Raw genomic sequence first — 23,015 nt, 5'->3', positions numbered from 1 at the left:
GGTTACTTCTTATCCTCAAACTATGACCCTTAGTTCTGGACTCTCCCACCACTGGGAACATTCTTTCTGAATCTACCCTGTCCTATTAGAATTTTGGAAGTTTCTATGAGATCCCTTCCCACTGAATTCCAATGAATACAATCTTAACTGACTTAGTTTGTCCTCATATGACAGACCTACCAACTCAGGATCAGTCTAGTAAACCTTCGCTGTACTCCCTCTACAGCATGGGCATCCTTCCTCAGATAAGGACACCAGAACTGCAGACAGACTCACCAATGCCTTGTACAATTGCAGTAAAACATCTCTATTCCTATACTCAAAAGCTGAAAAACACTCTCCAGTTTACCAGATATCACCTGATTATGAAGTACTGCTGGATATTTCGGTACTGTCACATGGAGACTCAAGAAGCTTCTTAAATTAGGCATCTTATTTGACCTTGAGATAAGTTTCTGATCTCACACTCTCTCTCTCTCATTACTTCCACCTCTATAACATCGCCTATCACTGCCACCATCTCACCTCATCTACTGCTGAAAAACTCTTCCACGCTTTTGTGGTCTTCCACATGACCATTCCAATGACTTCCTGCTCTGCCTTACAGATTTCACCTTCCATTAACTTGAACTCATTCTAACTTGTACCAAATTCTGTTTCCTCATCAACCCTGTGCTCACTGGCTCCCAGAAAGGCAATGCCCCAATTTAAAAATCTTCATCCTTCACTTCAAATGCCTGTCCTATTCTCCCTACTTCTGTTACTTTCTCCAACTCCACTCGCCACTGGATATCCCCTGATGTTAATTGCCCTTGACGTGGAGATGCCGACGTTGGACTGGGGTAAACACAGAAAGAAGTCTGACAACACCAGGTTTAAATCCAACCGATTTATTTGATAGTAAACTCACAAGGTTTCGAGGTTTGCCCCTTCGTCAGGTGAATGGAGAGTTCTGGCCTCAGACAGAGCATATAAGGCACAGACAGTTTACAGATTACTGATTAGAATACAAGTCTTTACAACTAACCTGCTATTCAAGTCTTAAAGAGGCCGACAATGTGAGTGGAAGGAGCATTAAGCGCACGTTGAAGAGATGTGTACTGTCTCCAGACAGTACCCTTATGACTTGCCTGGGTTTGCAAAACCTCACTTACTGTGCTGTCTGGAGACAATACACATCCCTTTAACCTGTGCATAATGCTCCTTCCACTCACATTGTCAGCCTCTTTAAGACTTGAATAGCAGGTTAGTTGTAAAGACTTGTATTCTAATCAGTAATCTGTAAACTGTCTGTGCTTTATATGCTCTGTCTGAGTCCAGAACTCTCCATTCACCTGACGAAGGGGCAAACCCCGAAAGCTTGTGAGTTTACTATCAAATAAATCGGTTGGATTTAAACCTGGTGTTGTCAGACTTCTTACTGGGTTAATTGCTCCACCATTATTGGCTGTGCCTTCAGCTGCTGGCCTCTCAAGCTCTGGAATTCCCTCCCTAAACCTCTCTGACTCTATACCTCATTTTCCTCTTTTAGGATAGTGTTTCAAACCTATCTCTTTGACCATGTTTTTTGTTACTTATCCTTTAGGGAAGGAAGGAAATCTGCTGTCCTAACTTGGTCTGCCCAAAGTTGTGTGGAACTTCCACACTTGTGTGGAACATGCAACTTTGTGTAGCTAGTTTATATGTACAGCAGGAAGACTAGCCCCACATTACAAAGCAAAATGTAGAAGAGTAATTTAATCTAATCCTTCTCCCCAGTGCTGGGCTCCAACAGCAATGTAGCTTTCTTCATCTTGCTCTCTCTCATCTTTCCAACTCCCTTTTCTCTCTCTCCATTCCTTCTGTTTCTCCCTCTTTTCCTTTCTCTCTCTTCCCCTCCCCCTTTTTCTCTCAGCACTCTCCCCCTCTCCCCGCCCCCCCCCACACTATCACACAGTTTCTGACAACGTCTTTGTAAAGACTGTTCAGTGAGTCTTAGTACACACAAGATGACCCTCTGCCCTACAGTCTAGACTTGGCAATGTCTCTCACAGATTTTGTAATTCCAATTTCGTTCTCAGGTCTGGAAAGGAGACCTATGTAAACAATGCTCTCATTACCCTTCCTATATCCCCAGCACAGGAATGTACTGCTGTCAGTAATATGGGAATGGTCTCCAAGGCATCTTACAATATAAGTCACGTACTGGCAGCTAGCAGGCAATTAAGAAATGCCACATAGAATATTCATGGAAGTCATTGTGTATAACGCAGGATCTTTTAGTTAATCCAGGGTCAAAATTCAATTGAAGTGGCAGCACAGTGGTTCGCACTGCTGCCTCACAGCGCCAGGGGCTCGGTTCAATTCCAACCTCAGGTCGCTGTCTGTGTGGAGTTTGCACATTTTCCCTGTGTCTGCGTGGGTTTCCTCCAAGTGCTCCGGTTTCCTCAAAGTCCAAAGATGTGCAGGTTAGGTTGATTGGCCGTGCTAAATTGATCCTAGTGTCAGAGGATTAGCATGGTAAACATGTGCGGTTACAGGAGTAGGGCCTGGATGGGATTGTGGTTGGTGCAGACTTGATGGGCCGAATGGCCTCCTTCTGCACTGTAAGGATTTTATGATTCCATGAACTGCCAGCATAAATCAATAAGGGGAAAGATAATTCCTACCTTCTGATCCACCATGGCACAGCAAGATCCCACGAACAGAAACCCGATTAATGACTATTTCTGTAATGTTGGCTAAGGGAGAAATATTAACCTGGACACTGGGGAGAGCTTCCCATACTTTGCCTTTCTTCAAAATAATGCCATGGGATCTTTTATGCCCAGCTCAGAGGGTTGATAGTACATCAGTCTAACATCTGACCTGAAAGACAGCATCTCCCCCAACAGTACAGCACTTCCACAGTACATAACTGCATTTAACAAGAATCTAGGTAAGTACACAGGGGAGAAAGATATAATAGGTTATGTGACAGCTTAGATGAGCAAATGTGGGAGGAGGCTTGCATGGAGCATAAGAGCCAGGATAGACAAGTGGGCTGAACGGTCTGTTTCACTGCTTTTCATTATAGGTCATTCTGGTACTGCACCTGAGTGTCAGCCTGAATTATGTGCTCAGGTCTCTAAATCTTGACTCAGGCAGGATTTTACTACCCATTCTAGTATTACTACCAAAGGATTACTACCACAGCTGACAATTTGATGGGCCACATCTGGTCCTGTAAAACAAATAGTGATGGCATGTCTTCACTTTACCTATATTTGTAAAGCCCAGGTTTGTATAAATGTTATTAACCACTCTCTCAATCTGCCCTGTCACCTTCAATAATTTGTTCATGTATACCCCAAGTCCTTCTGCTCCTGAACCAACTTTAGAATTGTACCATTTTATATTGCCTCTCCTCATTCTTCCGAACAAAATTAAACATTTCACATTTCTCTGCACGAAATTCCATCTACCACTTGTCTGTCCATTCCAGCAGAAGCTAACTTTCCACTGAACAAAGTAATCCAAGGCCTGGTCTACCATGTGAAAATGTCATGTTACACTTGAGGAAGAGGACGAGTTCTCCTAGTGTCCTGGGCAACACTGTTTCCTCAGCTAACACTACCGCCCCCCCCAAACAGACCATCTTGTTACTTGCTGAATATAGGATCTTGCTGTGCAGAAATTGATTCGTACAAGTTGGGCATTTATTTCAGAATATGACATTCAATGGAACAGCATCCAAGTAAGTTGAGGCTTGATGTGTGATGAGTGTAGCATGTTTGGGTGGAATGGGTGACTTTGTCCACTGGAGTTTCCTTCACCTCCAGTTTGGGTCTGGGTAGACACATTAATGGAGATTGACTACAATGATTAACCAACAACTCCATCATTATATTATCTGGCCAGCAGGATAGTGGAAAGAGAACTCGAGGTACATTGATCTTCATTATTTAGCAATTCCTACTTTGTTATATTGGCTATTGTTGTTGCCTTCAACACAGGATGACATGGTGGCACAGTGGTGCCACTGCTGCCTCGCAGCACCAGGGACCCAGGTTCAATTCCGGCCTCCATCGCTGTCTGTGTTGAGTTTGCACCTACTCTCAGTGTCTGCGTGGGTTTCCTCCAGGTGCTCCAGTTTCCTCCCATAGTCCAAAGGTGTGCAGGTTAGGTTGGTTGGCCATACTAAATTGACCTTAGTGTCAGTGGGATTATCAGGGTAAATGTGTGGGTTTATGGCAATAGGGCCTGGATGGGACTGTGGTCCGTACAGACTCGATGGGACAAATGGCCTTCTTCTGTGTTATAGGAATTCTATGATTCTATGATTTCTATGTAACTACAATTCAAAAGTAGTCCACAGTAAAAACCTTTGGGACATTCTGAGAATGCTATCAGTGGTTCCTTTACTTTTTTTGCAAACCATGTGGAGTAGAATCATAAAATAATGCAGCATCTACAGGGGCCATTTAGTCCTCCTGCCAACTCTCCAGTAAATCTATCCAATCAGTCCACTCTTTCCCCAAAAAATCTACAAATTTTCCCTTCTCAAATGCTTATCTAATTTCTTTTTGAACGTTATTACTGAATCTGCATACCCCATCCTTTCAGGAAAAACATTCCCGATCATACCTACTCACGGAGTAAAACAAAACTCAAATCTCCCCATTTCTTTCACCGATCACCTTCAGTCTATGTGCTCTGGTTACCAATCATCCTGCCAGTAGGAACTATTTCACCTTATTTCACAGAATCATAGAACCCCTCCAGTGCAGAAGGAGGCCACTCAGCCCATTGATTCTGCACTGACTACATGATACAGCATCTTACCCAGGCCCACCCTCCCCACTTCCCGTAACCACAAATTTTTAACCTGCTAATCCTCTTAACCTATACATCTTGGGACCCTAAGGGACAATTTAGAATAGCCAATCCACCTAACTTCTATTTCACAGAATGATGGACTTACAGTGCAGAAAGAGGCCATTCAGCCCATCAAGTCTGTACCGACCACAATCCCACCCAGGCCCTATTCCCGTAACCCCACACATTCACCCTGAAAATGCCCTGACACTAGGGTCAACTTAACATGGCCAATCAACCTAACCCACATATCCTTGGAGGGTGGGAGAAAACTGGAGCACCCGGAAAAAACTCACACAGACACGGGGAGAACATGTAAACTCCACGCAGATTTATTCTATCAAAACCCCTAATAATTACAAACAGCTTTCTGAAATCTTCAGTTAACCTTCTCTGCTCTAAGGAGAATGATCCCAGATTCTCCAATCTCTCACCATGTCAGTTATAAAGCCTCAATTTCAGAGGCAAATTTTCCCAATTCGCCTGCCAAGGGAATCATAACGGGCAAGGTGAAAACCATGGAAAGATCCGTTGATCTCGCATAGGATTTTCCGGTTTCGGGGCAAGTGTGGCCAGAAAATCCTGCCCTCAGTCTCTGGATTATGCTGTGCTAATTGACCCTAAGCTTAGGTAACACACATTGTTAAACATTTACTGGCCATTTTAGGCTTGAGGACTCCACATAACCTGCTTCTGTTCACAGTGCGGAGAGGGTAAAATTAAACAGTTCAAAAAGCCTCGTTGTTTTGTGGAAGATTAGTTTGGGATTTTGGGAAATGTAGGAGCGTGCATTTGCATGACATAAAGCTATTTGGTACCAGAACAACAATTCTCCTGACGCTATCACCATGACGGTTACTGAGGTGCTAGACGAACGTTGCTAGGCAACAGGAGTGGTTCAGAGTCCCATACCTGCAGCAGCAAAATGTGCATTTCAATACTGCCAAAGGATCAAACATTCGATTATTAAACTCAATTCACTCTGCTCCTTTTTTCCCAGTAAGAAGTCTCACAACACCAGGTTAAATTCTAACAGGTTTATTTGGTAGCCAAAGGCACTGGCTTTCGGAGCGCTGCCCCTTCGTCAGGTTCTGTTCACAAACGGGGCATATAAAGACACAAACTCAGACTACGGCACAAACCTTTTTTTCCATCCACACCTCATGACTAATACTGAATTTCATAGCACAGTTTTACTGCATTACAGCAAGAGTAGGTTCTCTGCTGTAGGACATCAAAACAATAGCAACGACTGTACACTGATAAAACCATAAGAAATAGAAACAGGAGTAGGCCATTCGGCCCCTCAAGCCAGCTCCACCATTCAATAGGATCATGGCTGATCCAACATTCCTCATGTCCACTTTCCTACCCTTTCCCCATAACCCTCCATTCCCTTACTGAGCAAAAGTCTATCTCGCTCATCCTTAAATATGCACAATGGCTGGAATTTTACCACCCTTCCTGCCATGGGAACTGGAGCAGGTGAGGGGCACACAATAGAAAGGTCCTTTGACCTCGGGCAGGATTTTATGGTTTTGGGATGAGCAAGGCCGTAAACTCCCGCCCAATAACTCTGCCCCCACAGCTCCCTATGGCAAGGAGTTCCAAAGACCCTTAACCCTCAGAAAGAAGTAATTTCTTCTCATCTCAGTTTTGAATTGGTGCCCCTTTATTCTGAGCCTATGTCCTCTGGTCCTAGACTCTCCCAGGAGGGGGAAACATCCTCTCAACATTTATCCTGTTAAGCGGTTTAAGAATTCAATATGTTTCAATGAGACCACCTCTTAAGTCTTCTAAATTCCAACGAGTAGAGTCCCACCTGTTTAGTCTTTCCTCATAAGACAATCCCTCCATCCCGGGGATCATAAGAACATAAGAAATAGGAGCAGGAGTAGGCCATCTAGCCCTTCGAGCCTGCCCCGCCATTCAATAAGATCATGGCTGATCTCAAGTGGATCAGTTCCACTTTCCCGCTTTCTCCCCATAACCCTTAATTCCCCTGTCTATCAGAAACCTACCTACCCGTGACTGCAATATATTTAGCGAGGTAGCCTCCACCATTTCAACAGGTGGAGAATTCCAGAGATTCACCACCCTTTGAGTGAAGAAGTTCCTCCTCAACTCCGATCTAAACTGCCCCCCCCCCCTTATCTTGAGGCTGTGTCCTCTAGTCCTGCTATCCTTTCTAAGCAGGAAGAATCTCTCTACTTCTACCCTATCCATCCCCTTCATTATCTTATACATCTCTATAAGAACCCCCCTCGTCCTTCTAAACTCCGAGTACAAACCCAGTCTATTTAGTCTCTCTTCATAGGCCAACCCCCTCATCTCCGGTATCAGCTTAGTGAACCTCCTCTGCACTCCCTCCAAGGCCAATATATCCTTCCGCAAGTGCAGCGACCAAAACTGCACACAGTACTCCAGCTGCGGCTTCACCAGTGCCCTGTACAGTTGCAGCAAGACCTCCCTACTTTTATATTCAATCCCCCTCGCTATAAAGGCCAACATTCCATTCACCTTCTTGATCACCTGCTGCACCTGCAGGCTGGGTTTTTGCAACTCATGCACAAGGACCCCAGGACCCTCTGCACCGTAGCATGCTGCAGCTTTTCACCTTTTAAATAATAATCCCTCCTACTATTATTTCTGCCAAAGTGGATAACCTCACACTTGCTAACATTATACTCCATCTGCTAGGTCCTCGCCCACTCGTTCAGCCTATCCAGATCTCTCTGCAGACTTTCCATACCCTCCACGCAATTTGCTTTTCCAGATCATCATATATATATTATCCTATTGAATGTTCTCTGAACTGAATCTAATTGCCTCCAAATGTGATTCTTGCCAGCAGGGGAAGGGGGTGGAGCCTATTCTTGCTATGATTAGGGGTGCCATTGTGCAGATGCCCTAATTTCCCAGTGCACTCTGTACACACAGTACATTGGGATATCTGCAGTCACCACCCCCACCCATCCCTCCTGGACAACACCCCCACCCACCTCCCGATCACTATCATGGACATTGCCGATTCCCCCTCCTCCCCACTGATCGCCACCCCAGGCATCACTGATTCTCCCCTCCATCTATCACCGCCCCGGAATTCATCAATCCACCCCCCAATTACTGCCCTGGCCGATCCCCACCACACTTCTGCAGTCTACCCTCCTACCCTTCTCCCCTATGGAGTTCCTCCCCCGCCTCCCCCTCCATGACCTTGCTTCCTTCATGGGCTCACCTCTTCAGGCTCAGCCCCACTTAAGGTCCTGCCCCCCCCTCAGGTCCCGTTCCCTTGGCACTGCCCATGGGCAGAGCTAGGGTGCCAGGCTGGCGCAACCCAAGAGGTACTGCCCTGCCCTGCCCCAATGACCCGGAGTGCTTTAATGGCCTCTGTTCCCACCTGTGAGGTCTTCATGCTGATTCCTGTTGGTGGGGACACACATGGTCCTTGTCGGTGAGGACCTCGACCAGGGAGCAGGTAAAGACAAGTCAATCTGGACAATAGTGTCCATGATTCACTAATTACATGCAAATGAACTTATGAATATTGAAATCTACATTGTGCCTTTTATAGGCGCGAAGCTGATTTCACCGGCAAAACAGGGTCGGTAACATCGCAAGAGGCAAAAAAAAAGGCACGAACCCAATTTTCTGCCTCTTACTCAACCTCACCGGCTTGCCATGCTGGTCAACCAGCAGATAAGCCAGTAAGATCACCTTCAATATTCTTCCTTAAATAAGGGGGCTAAATCTGCTCACAATACTTCAGATGTGGTCTCACCAGTACCTTGCACAGTTGCAGCAAAACTTCTCCAGTCTTATACTCCAACCACCTTGAAATAAAGGCCAATATTCCATTAGCCTTCCTGATTAACTGTTGCACCAGTGTGCTAACTTTCTGTGTTTTGTGCACAATTAATCCCAAGTCCCTTTGTATTGCAGCTTTCTGCACTTTATTTCCACTTAAATAATACTGTTTTTTTGTTCTCCCTTCCAAAATGAACAACTTCACATTTTCTCACATTATACTCCGGTTGTCAACTTTTTGCCCATTTATTTAATCTATCAAATAACTATTTGTATACTATACGTATCCCTCTTGCAAATTACCTTTCCACCTATTTTTGTGTCATCTGCAAATTTGGCTACAGTACTTTTGCTTCCTTCCTCCAAGTCATTAAATTGTAAACAGTTGTGGTCCCAGCACTGATCCCTATGGAAGCCCCGAGATTACAGGTTATCAACCTGAAAAAGAACACGTTATCCCCACTTGCTGCTTCCTGTATATTCGGCAATCCTCCAACAATATAGTACTCCAACACCATGCACTCTTCATTTTTTGACTTAACCTTTTATGAGGTGCCTTGTTGAATGCCTTCTGGAAGTTCAAATACAGCACATCTACTGGTTCCCCTCTATCCACTCTGGTTGAAACTTCCTCAAAGAGCTCTAATAAATTTGTCAGACACAATTTCCCTTGCATGTAACTATGCTGACTCTGCTTGATTAGATTATGATTTTCCAAATGTGCTGTTATTACTTCCTTAATAATTGATTCCAATACCTTCCCAACAGTAGAAAAAAAACCCACCTCTACTCCTTTTCCAATAGTGTCACAGGATTTTTTACATCTGCCTAAAAGTCCTTGTTTAACATCTTGTACTGTCTCCAAAAGTGCAGTGTTGCACTGGAAGGTCAGCATGGACTGTGCGTATATTCATTTTAGATATTAACAAGCTTTTTCCCTCTTTAATTCATGATGAGCAAAAAGTTTTAATACATTAGAGAAACTAATCCTTTGATGAGGAATCAAGAATGAAGGATCACGATAGACCTGTGACATGTTCTGTGTCCCAGTAGCACAAGCTACAGTGGGCTTCCTGGAAAGAGGCAATACAAAATCTCACCAGCTCCACGTTCAGGATCTGGGACCCACGTCTCCTCTACAAAATTCTCCCCAGTCTTAAATTAGAGCCTGGCCATTTCAGAGTGACATCAGGAAGAATTTTTCCATTTGGCTGTCATTAGAAACCTAAAGTCTTTGGATGTAGGGGTCAACTGGACTGAGATCAAAGACAATCGCGGGATAGGATATAAAGTGGAGTTGAGGAGCAGGTCAGCCAAGAGCTAACTGAATGATATAATTTAATTTGGATATTGGTGCTGTGGAATGATAGAAGTGGCAGAGATTAGATTCTAAAATACACTCCACTATTCCAGGGAATGAGTGACAGACTGAGTTAGGAATCAAGAGTGCTGGGTCTTACCTCCAGCCACACACACACATATAACACATATACACAAATACTTTCACACACACACACACACACACACACACACACACATACACACACACACACACACACACAAAAGTTATCCTGGCACCCTGGCATTGCCACTGTCCACAACCAGTGCAGGGGTGGGGATGAGGCAGATTGGGGGGATGGTCATTCAGTGATGGGGGGACTGCTGCCGCTCTGCAGTAGTGATTGGTGGGCGGGAGAAATCTGCCGATCAGTCTGGGTGGAAGAGATTGGGGGGTGGGTGAAGGCAGTCGACTGCAGAGACCCGTGAAGTTCTGCTATAACAGCAGAAAGAGTGACAGGTTTCTGTGTTCTGAGAACACAGAGGTCTGAGCATGTGTCATTGCACCCTCTGCTGCTATCAGCTGGCTTTTGGGCAATTTAGGCCCCACCACTCCCTCTGCTGGCAAATTTCAAGTTTGTCAAGATACTTTTGCCAGACTGAGGTAAGATTCGATTTATAAGTCGCCCAAAAAAAGGGTGTGAGTTTTTCCCATATTCAGGCTCATTCTGAACTTAGAATTTTTTTGGTAAGATCACCTCCCGTGTCTTTTGTTATGTGTGTGTCTTTGTTGTGCATGTGTCTTTTGTTGCATGTCAGTATGTTGTGTCATTATTGTGGGTATTCTTTGCTGTAAATTAGTTTGTGGGGACGATCTTACCAGCTCGTTAGCTGGTTAATCACCCATAAAGGGTGTAAAGCTTATTTCAATACTCAGCAGGTAACTTAAATATCATCAGTGAATCCCAGACACAATTGTCCCAGCTCACTTGTCTTTATCTGTTCACCGGTCAAAGTCCTCATCAGCGAGGATCATGTATGGTCCCTACAGTGGGACCGGATGCCAGTGAAGTTCCCCCCCAGGTGGTGGTCAAGGACACTGAGAGGGCTGGGCAGTGCCCTTTGGGCAGTGTTAGCCTGGGCACCCTGGCAGCGCACATCAGGCATTGGGCAGTGCCAAGCAGGCAGGGGAGGAGGAGGGGCCTGAAGGGGATGGGGACTATAGACGCAGGCCAATAATGAGACGGGGCCATGATGGCGATGGATCTCTTTGTGGGGGGGTTGTGAAGGGAGGTTATCCTACACTGGGTGTTGGGGGGAGAGTCGGCAATGTCCAGGGCAATTGTCAGAAGGAAGGGCAGGTGATGTCCATGGGGGGCACATGATATCTATGGGGGACATGCGATGTCCATGGATGGCAACTGGGGGGGAAGGGAGACAGATTCAGGAGTTGCTAGGGAGTGACAGATCTCCCAATGCTACACACTCCACCAAGTTCACTGAGAGATCAGGGCACCTGCGCAATGGCGCCCCTAGAGGCTCAGCAGCCAGCTTTGCCCACTCCTCCTGCTGGTGAGCATCACATTTGGACTCTTTTTTTCTACATGCCGTATAATTGCTTCTTGGAGCTTGCCCAAAAAATGGGCACGATTCTCTCCTGTTTTCACGTTCGTTCGGCACTTAGAATTTTTTTGGTAACATCACCCCCTCTGTCTTTGTTGTGTGTGTCTTTGTTATTATGTGAGACTTTATTGTATATGAGTGTGTGTCTTTTGTTTTATATTATAGAACCATAGAGTCATAGAGGTTTACAGCATGGAAACAGGCCCTTCTTTTTTTAACAATAAGCTAACCCCAATTGCCTGCATTTGGCCCATATCACTCTAGTACCCATCGTACCCGTATAACTATCTAAATGCTTTATAAAAGACAAAATTGTACCGGCCTCTACTATTACCTCTGGCAGTTGTTCCAGACATTCATCATCCTCTCTGTGAAAAAATTGCCCCTCTGATAGTTTTGTATCTCTCCCCTCTCACCTTAAACCTATGCCCTCTAGTTTTAGATTCCTCTATCTTTGAGAAAAGATATTGACTATCAAGCTGATCAATGCCCCTCATTATTTTATAGGCCTCTATAAGATCACCCCTCAGCCTTCTACACTCAAGAGAAAAAAGTCCCAGTCTATCCAGCTTCTCCTTATAACTCAATCCATCAAGTCCTGGTATCATCCTAGTAAATCTCTTCTGCACTCTTTCTAGTTTAATAATATTCTTTCTGTAATAGGGTGACCAGAACTGTACACAGTATTCCGAATGTGGCCTTACCAATGTCTTGTACAACTTCAATAAGACATCCCAACTCCTGTATTCAATGTTCTGACCAATGAAATCAAGCATGCCGAATGTCTTCTTCATTACTCTGTCCACCTGTGACTCCACTTTCAAGGAGCTATGAACATGTACTCCTAGATCTTTTTGTTCTATAACTCTTCCCAACGCCCTACCATTAACTGAGTAAGTCCTGCCCTGGTTCAAACTACCAAAATGCATCATCTCGCATTTAGAATCATAGAAACGCTACAGTGCAGAAAGAGTCCATTTGCCCAATCAAGTCTGCACTGACCACAATCCCACCCAGACCCCAGCCCCATATCCCTACATATTTACCCACTAATCCCTCTAACCTATGCATCTCAGGACTCTAAGGGGCAATTAATCTAAGTATCCTACATTCTAGGGAAAAAAGTCCCAGTCTATCCAGCCTCTCCTTACAACTCAAACCATCAAATCCCTGTAGCATCCTAATAACTCTTTTCTTTCGTGTTTAATAATATCCTTCTTATAATGGGGTGACCAGAACTGTACAGAATATTTCAAGTGCGGCCTTACCAATGTTTGGTATATCTTCAACAAGATGTCCTAATCCTGTATTCAATGTTCTGGCCAATAAAACCAAGCATGTTGAATGCCTTCTTCACCACTCTGTCCACCTGTGACAGAGCTGTTTCAAGGATCCCTGAACATGTACCCCAAGATCTCTTTGTTCTGTAACTCTCCCCAATGCCCTACCATTAACTGGGTAAGTCCTGCTCTGGTTCAATCTACCAAAATGCATCACCTCGCATTTGTCTAAATTAAACACCATCTGCCATTCGTCAGCCCACTGGCCCAACTGATCAAGATCCCATTGCAATTGGAGATAACTTTCTTCACTGTCCACTATGCCACCAAACTTGGTGTCATCTGCAAACTTATTAACCATGCCTTCTATATTCTCATCCAAATCATTAATACAAATGACAAATAACAGTGGGCCCAGCACTGATCCCTGAGGCACACTGCCAGTCACAGGCCTCCAGTTTGAAAAACAACTCTGTACAACCACCCTTTGGCTTATGTCAAGAAGTAGGGATGCCGGCATTGGACTGGGGTAAACACAGTAAGAAGGCTCACAACACCAGATAAGCACCACTATCAAATAAACCTGTTAGACTTTAACCTGGTGTTGTGAGACTTCTTATTCTGTCAAGAAGTCAATTTTGTATCCATTTAGGTACCTCACCCTGGATCCTGTAAAATTTAACTTGTGCAACAACCTACCGTGCGGTATCTTGTCAAAGGCCTTGTTAAAGTCCATGTAGACAACATTAACTGCACTGCCGTCATCTATCTCCTTGGTTACCCCTTCAAAAAATGCTAAATTTGTGAGACATGATTTTCCACTCACAAAGCCATGCTGACTGTCACTAATCAGTCCTTGCATCTCTAAATGCCTGTAGATCCTGTCTCTCAAAATGCCTCCAACAACTTACCCACCACAGATGTGAGGCTCACTGGCCTGTAGTTCCCAGGATTTTCCCTGCAGCCCTTTTTAAACAAAGGCACAACATTTGCCACTCTCCAATCTTCAGGCACCTCACCCGTGACTATCAGTGATTCAAATATCTCAGCTAGGGGACCAGCAATTTCCTCTTCAGCCTTTATCTACCTTGATGCGCTTTAAAACTTCCAGCACCTCCTTCTCTGTAATACGTACACTCCTCAAGACATCACTATTTACTTCCCCAAGTTCCCTAACGTCGATGCTTTTCTCAACAGTAAATACTGATGAGAAATATTCATTTAGGATCTCACTCATCCCTTGTGGATCCGCACATAAATGACCTTGTTGATCCTTAAGAGGCCCTACTCTCTCCCTTGTTACTCTTTTGCCCTTTATGTATTTTAGAAGCTCTTTGGATTCTCCTTTGCCTTATCTGCCAAATCAATGTTGTGTGTGTGTGTGTGTGTGTGTGTGTGTGTGTGTGTAGGACTTTCCAGCTGCGCTCTCTCCAAGACCGGAACATCCCACCTGAGGTGGTCTGTTCCCTGCCTTCTACGATTCCAGAGGTGGGCAGGATGGGAAAATTCCACCCTGTATCTTCTGTTGCATGTGAGTGTGTGTGTCTCTGTTGTAGCTAAGTGTGTGTCTTTGTTGTGAGTGTGTATGTCTTTGTGAATGAGTGTGTCTCTGTTGTGAATGTTTTTTTGTTTTGTATATGTCTTCGTTGTGTGTGCATGCATTTGTCTTTGTGAGTGAGTGTATGCTTGTTGTGTGTGTGTGTGCGTATGTCGTGTGTTGGTGTGTGTGCCTTTATCTTGTGTGTGAGAGTGAGTGAGCCTGTGTGTATATTACGGGTTCCTACTTTGGTTGAAGATATTCCGAGAGGTTTCACCCGCCTCCAGCAGAATGGAGAGTGTGATGAGCTCCAGCTGCGTACACTCCCTTCCCATGACCACAATCCTCATATGGAGAGAAAGCTTCAAAATACACAACGCGTATTGTTCCAATTGAACTGATGTTCAGAGTGAAATCATTTGTTCCTTCGACACCAGTTTCATTCAGTGCACAGATGTTAACTGAGAGTTGACATATGCCTTCATTTAACGAGTGAAAATGTTTTAGAAAGTTGTACAATCTGTCTGATTGGCTACCTCACTCTAATACCACACAGTCACTGGTGAAACCCAACATAACAATCTCTCCGTGTTGGATATCTACAGTTCCAATTCATGTGTCAGCCCTGAATCAGTGCTCTTCCCTCTGACTCAGAATGTTGTGGGTTTAAGAGAGATTTGACCACATAATCAAGGCTAATAAAGAACAAAGAACAGTACAGCATAGGAAACAGGCCCTTCGGCCCTACAAGCCCCTGCCACCCATTTTAACACTCAGTGACTGCCTTATTCAAGTCCTTCTTCTACCTACAACTTTTGTCTACATCTAGTGGACTCCACAATAAAGGGGTGCAAATTTAGGAAATTATATGTGTGCCAGATTAAGGGAGATGCAGTTTAGGGGCAATTTATTGTCACCAATCAGCCTAAAGGCACGATTTTGGGGTGTGAGAGGAAACTGGAGCACCTGGAGAAAACCCACGCAAGCACGGGGAGAACGTGCAAACTCCCACAGATACTGACCCAAGCCGGAGATCCGACCCAGGTCCCTGTAACTGCACAGCAAACAGTGATAGTCACTGAGCTGTCATGTTGCCCATCAATTGGTCCAGTTTAAGCGTACACTAACGGACGTGAAGCACTAGGCAACTCTCGAAGCAACATCCAAGAGCAGCCTTCGCACGACCCACCGCGTGTATGCACCTTGTTGGCCAACAAGGCAGACCGAATCGCCTGTGGATGTAAAAGGAGACATCAATGAACATACAACAGACTATACAGACATTAATGGAAGATCCCCAATAGCTCCAACATAACAGACAGGTGAGCCTTAAAATTTGTTGGACGGCTGATAGGAATCTATTAATTCCCAGGAACGTCTTGACGCTCTTGATCTTCAACTAGAACATCTGCAGTCTGCTCATGTGCCTATCTAGGTAAGTCTTAACCCTAGCGTGCCTACCTCCACCACCCTACTTGGCAGTGCATTCCAGGCTCCCACAACCCTCTGTGTGAAAAACATTCCTCTAACATCTGAGTTATACCTCGCCCCTCTCACCTTGAGCCTGTGACCCCTCGTGATTTTCGCATCCAACCTGGGAAAAAGCTTCCCACTGTTCACTCTATCTATACTCTTCATAATCTTATACACCTCTATTAGGTCTCCCCTCATTCTCTGTCTTTCCAGGGAGGACAACCTCAATTTGCTCAATCTTTCCTCATAGCTAAGATCCTCCATACCAGGCAGCATCCTGGTAAACCTCCTCTGCACTCTCTCTAAAGCCTCCACGTCCTTCCGGTAGTGCAGTGACCAGAACTCGACACAGTACTCTAAATGTGGTCTAACCAACGTTCTATACAACTGCAATATTAGACGCCAGCTGTTATACTCTATACCCCTTCCTATAAAGGCAAGCATACCATATGCCTTCTTCACCATCTTCTCCACCTGTGCTGCCACCTTCAGGGACTTGTGAACTTGCACACCGAGGTCCCTCTGTGTTTCTATACTCTTAATGGTCCTGCCATTTATTGTATAACTCCCCCCTACATTATTTCTTCCAAAATGCATCACTTTGCATTTATCTGGATTAAATGTCATGTGCCATTTCACCGCCCAATTTACCAGCCTATCTATATCATGCTGAATTATTCGACACTGTTCATCATTAATGGGGAGACATAACAGTCCAGTGTTGGTCTGATCAAGTTGTTCCTTACAAAGGCAGCTAACCAGATTATCCTTGGGCTGCTGAATGGAGTCAGTGTTGTTCCCTACTTTTAAAAATGATCATCTAGAAAGTGTGTGGACACAGGATGTGATCGGGACCAGACTTGGCCCAAACTCCAAATGGTCCACTGATACTTGCAAGGGAAGCAGAGCCACATCAGGAGGTGAGTGATTCACCTCTTGACTCTTCATATCATACCATCACCTCAAAAATGTGCACGTCAGAAATATGATGGAATACACTCCACTTGCCTCGATGAGTGCAGCTCCAACAAGACTCAAAAAGCTCGGCATTGTCCAGGGGACAAAATATTTCATTTAATCAGCAACCATCCACCATCTTAAACATTCACCCTCTCCACCAGCAGCACATTGTAGAAGCAGTCTGTAACATCTACAAGGCGCAGCAACACTCCAAGGCTCCTTCCACAGCAGCGTACGAGCCCACCTCTATCATCTAGAAGGCCCAGGGCAACAGACACATGGGAACACCACCACCTGCAAGTTCCTCTTCACCCTGATTGGAAACTATATCGCTGTTCCTTCACTGTCACTGTGCCAATGTCTTGGAACTTCCTCCCTAGCAGCATCATGAATGTAACTACATCAGAGAGATTGTAACAGTTGAAACAGACAGCTCACCATCACCTTCTTAGCAGGAAATTAGAGGTATGCAACAAACACTGGCCTCAGTGGTAATGCCCACAACCTGAGAATGAAAATGAAGAGAAAATCCTACCAAGTTAGGACCTTCAGGAAAGAAAGATAGAACATGGGGAAGGGTTTTGGTAAGTGAAAGGCACTCTTAATTTCCAATCCACTATTGGTTGTTTGAAGTGCTTCCTGCTACCTGTAATGCCTGGTGTCACGGACCGCCCTGTCACTGGCAAGTTTGTCACTCTCCTGCTGGTTGAAAGCATGGTGTCCATAAGGATCATCTCCAGGTTTCAGAAGTTTGCTGGAGAGATAGGCCTTCTCATCAAAGGCATGTAATTTACCTCTATCCAGCCAAAGTGTCTTGGTTACCTGGAAAAGAAAGAAAACTTACATTTATACAGTGTCTTTCATAGCATTTATGTTTATAAGTGTAGTCATTGTTATAGACCATTGCCAACGATGGTTGGATATATCCCGGGAGGTTTAATTTCACTTTCTTCCTGCCTCCCATTGCCTTGCCCAATCATAAAGTGTGGTTATAATTATTAATCAGAAGGGTTCAAAGGAAATGAAAATATCAACACAATTGTTTTAATGGCCCTTCAATATTTTTCCTGGGTTACATGCTGAAGTGTGCTAGATTCCTGAAATCCTTAGGACAACCCTGCGTTAAGGTTAGGATGCCCTGGAAAATTGGAAATCCCACTGGGAAAACATAACAGCCAACCTACTTACAGCAGGATCCCAGAAATAGCAATGAGATTAAATGACCAGATCATCTGTTTCGTAATAACATTGGTCCAGGATAGAAAACGACAGAGATTGTTATAGGAAAGGGAGGTTTGGTCACATGATATACTGTGCATCAATCACGCCAAGTGACCTGATCCCAAGTCTTTAACAACATTTAGGACTTGACTCCCCGCCTCACCTCTCCTGTGCTTCCTTTCTCCCTCTCCATGTGACTACTACTGGGTGCTGCTTATCAGTGTTGTAGTGTTTGCTCTGTCATTCTGACCAATCCCAGCAAATGGGTTCCATTCTCCTGGCAAGTACCTCTAGATGTTATGTCTAACTTACAGCAGGTTGAGATCAACCAAGACCTCAGAAATAGTTCTGAATTTATGAATTGGCCTGACTCAATCTGGATCAATCAACTTAATCTCTAAATTCTCCAGGGTGCAGAGTAATCACAAGGCTTACATAGGCAATGTGAAAGCAATTTTACATTTAATTAACTTTTCATCACTCACAGAAATGAAATAAAGCCATGCAAAGTAAAAAGGCAGTACAATTGCTATGACAATTAAAACAAATATTACACGGAATTTGTCACATTCAGTCACAGAAACCTTTGTGACCTCCACATTCCACCAGTGCTGGCCTCTTGCCAATTCCCCATTTTAGATTTTCCACAAATGGCAACCAATCCAGCACCAAGTCCCTAAGCTTTGGAAATTCCCTTAAACGTCTCTACCTCTTTCTCCTCCTTCAGACTCCTGTGAAAACCTCTCTTTAGCCAAACATTTGGTCATTTATCCTAATATTTCTTTCTTCTGGGGGAGAGATTTCGTCTATCCTTTTTTTGAAAGAGTCCTTACTCATTTCACTGCTGGACAGTCTAGCTTTTAAGATTTTAAGAAAGTGTTGTGCAATGAGACCTGGGTATCCCCGTACACCAGTCACTGAAGGTAAGCATGCAGGTCCAGCAGTCAGTGAAGATTGCAAATGGTATGCTGTTCTTCATTGCTCAAGGGTTCAAATATAGGAGCAGGGATGTCTTGCTGCAATTATACAGAGCCTTGGTGAGACCACACCTGGAATATTGTGTTCAGTCCTGGTCTCCTTCCCTGAAAAAGATATTCTTGTTCTAGAGGGAGTGCTGTGAAGGTTTACTAGACTGATTCCTGGGATGGCAGGACTGACGTATGAGGCGAGATTGAGTTAGTTAGGATTATATTCACTGGAGGGATAGTCTCATAGAAATCTATAAAGTTCTAACAGGACTAGACAGGGTTGGACTTTCCAGATGGCGGAGGTATCCAGAACCAGGGGTCATAATCTAAGGGATATAGGTAGACCATTTAGGATTGCAATGAAGAGGAATTTGTTCATCCTGAAAGTGGTAAGGCTGTCGAATTCTCTACCACAGAAAGCAGTTGAGGCCAAAATATTGTACATTTTCAAGAAGTTTCAAGAGTTAAATATAGCACTTGGAGCTAACAGGATCAAAGGGTGTCTGGGGAAAGAGGGAACAGGTTCCTGAGATGGGTGATCATAATGAATGGTGGAGCAGGTTCAAAGGGCTGAATGGCCTACACCTGCCCATATTTTGTTTTCTATTATGCTGTCCTGGTGATGACAATGAATTTGTTAATTCATTTAAACTCTGGGTAAATCTCCAAGTGATTTTGACCCCCATGCTTGAATCATTAATAATATCAGCACGAAGTTTCAATATACAAAAATAAAGAGGTTTCTCAAATGATTGAATAAATTTTGTCTCCATTTCATTCTTCCTGTCATCAGCCCTAAACCTGTCTTTCCCTAGTTTGCATCAATTTCATTTAATCTTCGGGATTAGTTTGAAGCATTATGAAAGATTTATATTCCCATGCCAGCTACTACCCTCAGTCATCTCTGTGTGAGGCTGAAAACAAATGTTTCTCTGTATTTTCTTATAACTCGGTCCCTCTGATCTGGAGAAGAACCCACCGGCTCCTCTTAAAATTAAAGTTTATTTATCCATCACAAGTAGGCTTACATTCACACAGCAATGAAATTACTGTGAAAATCCCTTAGTTGCCACACACTGACACCTAAGTATACTGAGGGAGAATTTAACATAGCCAATCCACCAGCATATCTTTCGGACAGTGGGAGGAAACCAGAGCACCCAGAGGAAACCCACACAGACACGGGGAGAATGTGCAAATTCCACACAAACAGTGACCCAAGCCAGGAATCGAACCCATGTCCTTGGCGCTGTGAGGCAGCACTGCTAACCACTGTGCCCCCCTCCTGCCAATACATTTAAAGCTCAAACAATAACTGATGCAGTGTTCTTTCTGTGACTCAATTAAGGTGAAGGTTGAAGGGAGATCCAATTGAGGTGTTAAAATTGTTAAACATATTCAATGGAATGGACAGAGTGAAAATATTTCCCCTGGTGAGGGAATCAGAATTATGGAAAATAAAAGCAAAATCCTGTGGATGTGGGAAATGTGAAATTAAAATGGAAAACCTTAGCAGGTTTGGCAGTATCTGTGGAAAGAGAAACAGAGTCAAAGGGTGGGATTTTTCTCCTTCTATGCAGCATGTTTCGAGGCAGTGGGAGGAGGCACATCACTGCTGGCATCAGGATCTAATGGTTCCACCGTTGTCAAGGGGTTTCCCATTGAAAGCCAGTGTGAATGGCAGCAAGATTTCAGCAAAGTTTGATGTGAAACCTGGCTGCATCAGAACACCCAGTTGAGCTGACCTTTAGAAAGACAGAAAGGCGTGCATTTATATAGCACCTTTCACTGTTGGAATGGCGGAAGCGCAGCAGCCAGCTTCCATACAGCAAGCTGCCACAGACAACAATAATTCAGTGCTTCTAATTGAAGGATAAATATTGGCCAGCACACAAGGGAGAACTTATCTGACCTTTCTCAAATAATGATGTGGAGATGCCGTGGTTGAACTGGGGTAAATACAGTAACACCACCAGCTTAAGGTACAACTTTAGCAAAAGCCACTAGCTTTCGAGTGCTGCTCCCTTCGTCAAGTGAGTGGGAGTTCTGTTCACAAACAGGGCATATAAAGACACAAACTCAATTTACAAAATAATGATTGGAACACGAGTCTTTACAGGTAATCAAGTCTTAAAGGTACAGACAATGTGAGCGTTACGCACACGTTAAAGAGATGTGTATTGTCTCCAGACAGGACAGTTGGTGAGATTTTGCAAGCCCCGGCAAGTCGTGGGGATTACAGATAGTGTGACATAAACCCAAGATCTCAGTTGAGGCCATCCTCATGCGTGCAGAACTTGGCTATCAATCTCTTGGTCAGCAAATCTGCGTTGTCACGAGTCGTGAAGGACGCCTTGGAGAACACTTACCCGAAGATCAGAGGCCGAATGCCCATGACCGCTGATGTGTTCCCCAACAGGAAGAGAACACTCTTGCCTGGTGATTGTCGAGCGGTGTTCATTCATCCGTTGTCGTAGCGTCTGCATGGTCTTCCCCAATGTACCATGCTTCGGGACATCCTTTCCTGCAGCTTATCTGGTAGACAACGTTGACCGAGTTGCAAGAACATGTACCATGTACCTGGTGGATGGTGTTCTCATGTGAGATGATGTCATTGGTGTCGAAGATCTGGCATGTCTTGCAGAGGTTGCTGTGGCAGCGTTGTGCGGTGTCGTGGTCACTGTTCTCCTGAAGGCTGGGTAGCTTGCTGCAGACAATGGTCTGTTTGAGGTTGTGCGGTTGTTTAAAGGCAAGAAGTGGGGGTGTGGGGATGGCCCTGGCAAGATGTTCGTCTTTATCAATGACATGTTGAAGACTCCGGAGAAGATGTCATAGCTTCCCTGCTCCGGGGAAGTACTAGCCAATGAAGGGTACTCTGTCCACCGTGTCCCGAGTTTGTCTTCTGAGGAGGTCGGTGCAGTTTTTCGCTGTGGTGCATCGGAACCATCAATCGATGAGTCGAGTGCCATATTCTGTTCTTCTGAGGGCATCTTTCAGCGTCTGGAGGTATCTATTGCGATCCTCCTCATCTGAGCACATCCTGTGTATACGGAAGGTTTGTCCGTAGGGAATGGCTTCTTTAATGTATTTAGGGTGGAAGCTGGAGAAATGGAGCATCGTGAGGTTATCCTTGAGCTTGCGGTACAGTGAGGTGCTGAGGTGACTTTCCTTGATGGCGAAGTGTGTGTTCAAGAACGCAACCGATTCCGGAGAATAGTCCATGCTGAGTCTGATGATGGGATGGAACTTGTTGATGTCACCATATAGTTGTTTCAGTGATTGTTCACCATGAGTCCAAAGGAAGAAAATGTCATTGATGTATCTAGTGTATAGCATTGGTTGAAGACCCTGTGCAGTGAAGAAGTCTTGTTCAAATCTGTGCATGAAGTTGTTGGTATATTGAGGTGCGAATTTGGTCCCCATGACTGTTCCGTGTGCCTGGATGAAGAACTGGTTGTTGAAGGTGAAGACATTGTGGTCCAGGATGAAGCGGATGAGTTGTAAAATTGCATCTGGAAACTGGCAGTTGTCAGCGTTGACTACTGAGGCAGTTGCAGCAATGCCATTGTTGTGGGGGATGTTGGTGTAGAGTGTCGAGACATCCATTGTGATGAGGAGTGCTTCTGGTTCAACTGCTCCATGTGTGCTGAGTTTCCGTAGGGAGTCCATAGTGTCGCGACAAAAGCTGGGAGTTCTTTTATAGACCTCCTAAAACTTCTAGAGAGGTTGAGGAAAGGATTGCGGAGACGATCCTGGTTAGGAGTGAAAGTAATAGGGTAATTGTTATGGGGGACTTTAACTTTACTAATATTGATTGGAATTGCTATAGCTCTAGCTCGTTAGAGGGGTCAGTTTTTGTACAAAGCGTGCAGGAGGGTTTTTTGAGTCAGTATGTAGATAAGCCAACTAGAGGTGAGGCTATATTGGATTTGGTGCTAGGAAATGAGCCAGACCAGGTGCTAGACTTGGAAGTTGGTGTGCATTTTGGTGATAGTGACCACAATTCGGTTACGTTCACCTTAGTGATGGAAA

The 23,015-nt window shown here is 44.5% G+C and overlaps 1 protein-coding gene across 1 annotated transcript in view; it reads right to left on the bottom strand.

Annotated features, from left to right (window-relative positions):
- galnt16 (UDP-N-acetyl-alpha-D-galactosamine:polypeptide N-acetylgalactosaminyltransferase 16) overlaps positions 1 to 23,015 on the bottom strand; it is a 132,589-nt gene that overhangs the window by 70,974 nt on the left and 38,600 nt on the right. The window contains exon 2 of the mRNA XM_080202011.1: positions 17,441 to 17,616. Coding sequence (XP_080058137.1) covers positions 17,441 to 17,616 — 176 coding nt within the window. The remainder of the gene's footprint in view (positions 1 to 17,440; positions 17,617 to 23,015) is intronic.

Source organism: Carcharhinus amblyrhynchos, chromosome 14 (assembly GCF_965287045.1).
Source record: "Carcharhinus amblyrhynchos chromosome 14, sCarAmb.v2.hapA, whole genome shotgun sequence".
In the NCBI taxonomy this organism is placed as follows: Eukaryota; Metazoa; Chordata; class Chondrichthyes; order Carcharhiniformes; family Carcharhinidae; genus Carcharhinus; species Carcharhinus amblyrhynchos.
The sequence above is the reverse complement of the archived record's forward strand: the minus strand, read 5'-3'. Positions and strand labels throughout refer to the sequence as shown.